The following is a 2955-nucleotide window of genomic DNA, read 5'->3' as shown; positions in this document are numbered from 1 at the left end:
ACCTCAGGCTGCACGGACTACTTTTTCAGGTCTGTCCCATGTACTCCATACATTCCTGACAGAACAAGAGCAGTTCAAACACACATCACATCAAACACAGAGAAAGACTCAGCTCAGACTTGTTGGACGGTCTGTTAACCAAACGTAGAGTCTGTGGGGACTGACACACTGCTGGAGCCTCTGCTGGACGTTAGAGGAACTGCAGGTTGCAGCTCCATGTTCGCCGAAAGTGTCGTCCAATCTCCTTCAGGCAACCTTTGGCACTGACTCAGGGAGAATAGGAAACTCAGGCGCACAGCAGCATTTGCCAGTAACTGAGAGAAAATTAGCCCAGATTATTCCCAGATATGTCTGCTGTCTGAAATCATCACAGTCAACTTTCAGCCGTTAAATCTGTAGAGCACGCCACCATTTCTGCAGATGTAGACCTCTCTGCATTGAATCATATCTGTTATTAACCTCTGTCTCTCTTCCACAGCATGTCTTTATCCTGTCTTCCTTCTCTCACCCCAACCAATCACAGCAGATGGCCCCGCCCCTCCCTGAGCCTGGTCCTGGTGGAGGTTTCTTCCTGTTAAAAGGGAGTTTTTCTTTCCCACTGTCGCCAAAGTGCTCATAGGGGGTCATATGATTGTTGGGTTTTTGTCTGTATGTATTATTGTACGATCTACTGTATGATATAAAGCACCTTGAGACGACTGTTGTTGCAATTTGGCGCTGTATAAAACTAATTGAACTCCCCAAGGTCATTGTTGGGAAAGCTACAAGATCAACCATCCTTTTTCCATGTGACAGTGTGAGCAAATAAACACAGAATTAGAAGTGGTTCATCTTGGAGGGATTTAGTAGCTGAACTTTACATGAATCATGTTTCCTGTTCTCAGGTCATTTCACCCGAGGAAAGTGCAGCTTTGGTCGAGCTTTCACGTACCTGTCCAACATTTCTGCGTGAGTTTGAGTCCGCACAGAGGCTCTTTGCTGCTGTAAACATGGGAGTTTATGGGGACTGACTCACTGCTGCCTCTGCTGGACGTCACAGGAACTGCGTCAAACATGTGAAACGAGGGTTTGGAACGAGAAGATGTTGCGCACAGTAACATGAAGCGAGTTTGGTTTTTTCAGGAGTTTATTTAGTTTCTGATTGTAAACACAGCTGCACAACAAGCTTATATACAAAGGTTAACAGAGGTCAGCAGATGGGCGGGGCGATTCAGAGCAGGAAGTCAAACCACACGACTGATGCTTCTTTGATTACAATTACTGTTTGATTTGTCCTGCTGATACATGCCACAGATTCGGTTTCTACATCACGATGTGGGCGGAGCATAAGCTGCAGATGGAGGTGAGACAGACCCATAAAGAAAGCAAGAGTTACCAGAACAGAGATTCTATAAGAACCATAAATGGAAGAATAAAACGTGCTGTTACGGTAAAACGGAGATTAAATGAAAGCGACACAGAGGCCGCCGCCCGCAGAGATGTCATGCTTGTAGCCAGGTGCGCTCACGTAATGAACTGCTTCCTCTTTGATTAATGCTAGCACCTGCAAGCTACCTGTGAAAGTTAAAGTGATGCATGATGGCGCGCAGAGTCGAGCTGTGTGGCGAGGGTTAAGACGACAGTAGCGGCTGAAGGAGGAATGTTTCTGTCAGCACCAGCAGGACTTCCTGTCTGCCTGAACCAGGATCAGCAGCTGCAAACGGCGACGCTCCAGCACGACTCATTCCTTCTGCGTGAGGGGCGTGGCTCAGCAGTTCAGTCTTTTTCAGTGTTTGTGTTTAAAAAGAGACGCTTGTTTCACAGTGACTGGCGGAAAAAAGGCACGCCACACATTTCCCACGGACCCGTCTCCTCTTCGCTCAGACGCACACGTCCACAACGCCCTCGTCTGCGACCTCGGGCTGGCTCTTGAGGTGGGCCGTCATCTCCCGCAGGTTCACCCGCTCAGGGTCCAACAAACCCTTAAAGCTGTCATTGCTCCCCATGTGGTTGTGGCGAACGGCGCTGAGATGCTTCAGGGCAGAGCTGCTTGAGGAGCCGCCGCCAGAGGAGTAGACGCCGGAGTCGCCGCTGCTGCTGCTGTCCTGCCGGCTGTGCCTGACACTGCAAACACAGAGACACAGTTTAGCTGGCGTTGCCAGATCTGCCATCATGAACGCTCTCTAATGAACACGCCAACACTGACCTGCTGTTCGGCTCCAGGCCCGAGGGGGGTGCTGCCAGCTCCTCGGCAGGAGGGATGTGGATTTCCAGGACGGTGGGCGGTGGACAGATGGTCACACCTTCACACAGCAGCTCAGACTCAGAGTCCGGGGTGAGGAGGCGAGGGATGTCGGAGCCCGGAGAGCTGCAGAGGTACTGCAGGAGGACAGAGGAGAGCTGCTGATGATGCGCACATCACAGAGAAACGCCCCGATCACACCTCATCATAAATGTTCCAGTTCATGGTTTAAATAAAACAGATCAATCAGGTGAACACCACCCGCTCATCAACTGCAAGCTACCTTCTTCAGGTGGGAGGGCATCTGGTCGGACGGGTTCAGAACATCCTTCATGGTCTTGCAGCACCTGAATAAACCGTAAATGGTTCCCAGCACGATCAGGAAGAAGAACAGCAGCGAGCCCAGGAAGTACAGGAAGATGTTCCACCAGGGGATCGAACCTGGAAACAAACCGACGCCGTTAGATGGAGGCGCTCCGCCTTCAGAGTCACAGCTGTCACCATGAAGATGGTGGCAGACCATGTGACCACCCTCTCAGACCCTCAGAGAACTTCACTTATCTCCTCTGCAGGCTATGATTGGACGAGTTTACACTCTGACACCTGATTGGTTCTCCTCTGATGTGTCCCTGCGTGGAGGCTGTGCTGGTATCGGTTTTAATTTCTACAATCAATTCGATTCAATTTTGACTCAGAAAGAAGCTGGTCTCTGAGAGAGAGAGGGCGAGAGAGGG

The 2955-nt window shown here is 50.4% G+C and overlaps 1 protein-coding gene across 1 annotated transcript in view; it reads right to left on the bottom strand.

Moving 5' to 3' along the window:
* Positions 1–1108: 1108 nt before the first annotated feature.
* LOC102298988 (interferon alpha/beta receptor 1b) overlaps positions 1109–2955 on the bottom strand; it is a 12233-nt gene continuing 10386 nt past the window's right edge. Inside the window, exons 6-8 of the mRNA XM_005933623.3 lie at positions 2505–2662; positions 2186–2358; positions 1109–2103 (exon numbers count right to left, since the gene is read on the bottom strand). Coding sequence (XP_005933685.1) covers positions 1860–2103; positions 2186–2358; positions 2505–2662 — 575 coding nt within the window. The 3' untranslated portion in view covers positions 1109–1859. The remainder of the gene's footprint in view (positions 2104–2185; positions 2359–2504; positions 2663–2955) is intronic.

Source organism: Haplochromis burtoni, unplaced genomic scaffold (assembly GCF_018398535.1).
Source record: "Haplochromis burtoni strain Fernald_Lab_line unplaced genomic scaffold, NCSU_Asbu1 Contig_170, whole genome shotgun sequence".
Lineage (NCBI taxonomy): Eukaryota > Metazoa > Chordata > Actinopteri > Cichliformes > Cichlidae > Haplochromis > Haplochromis burtoni.
This window is presented reverse-complemented; position numbering and strand designations above follow the sequence as displayed.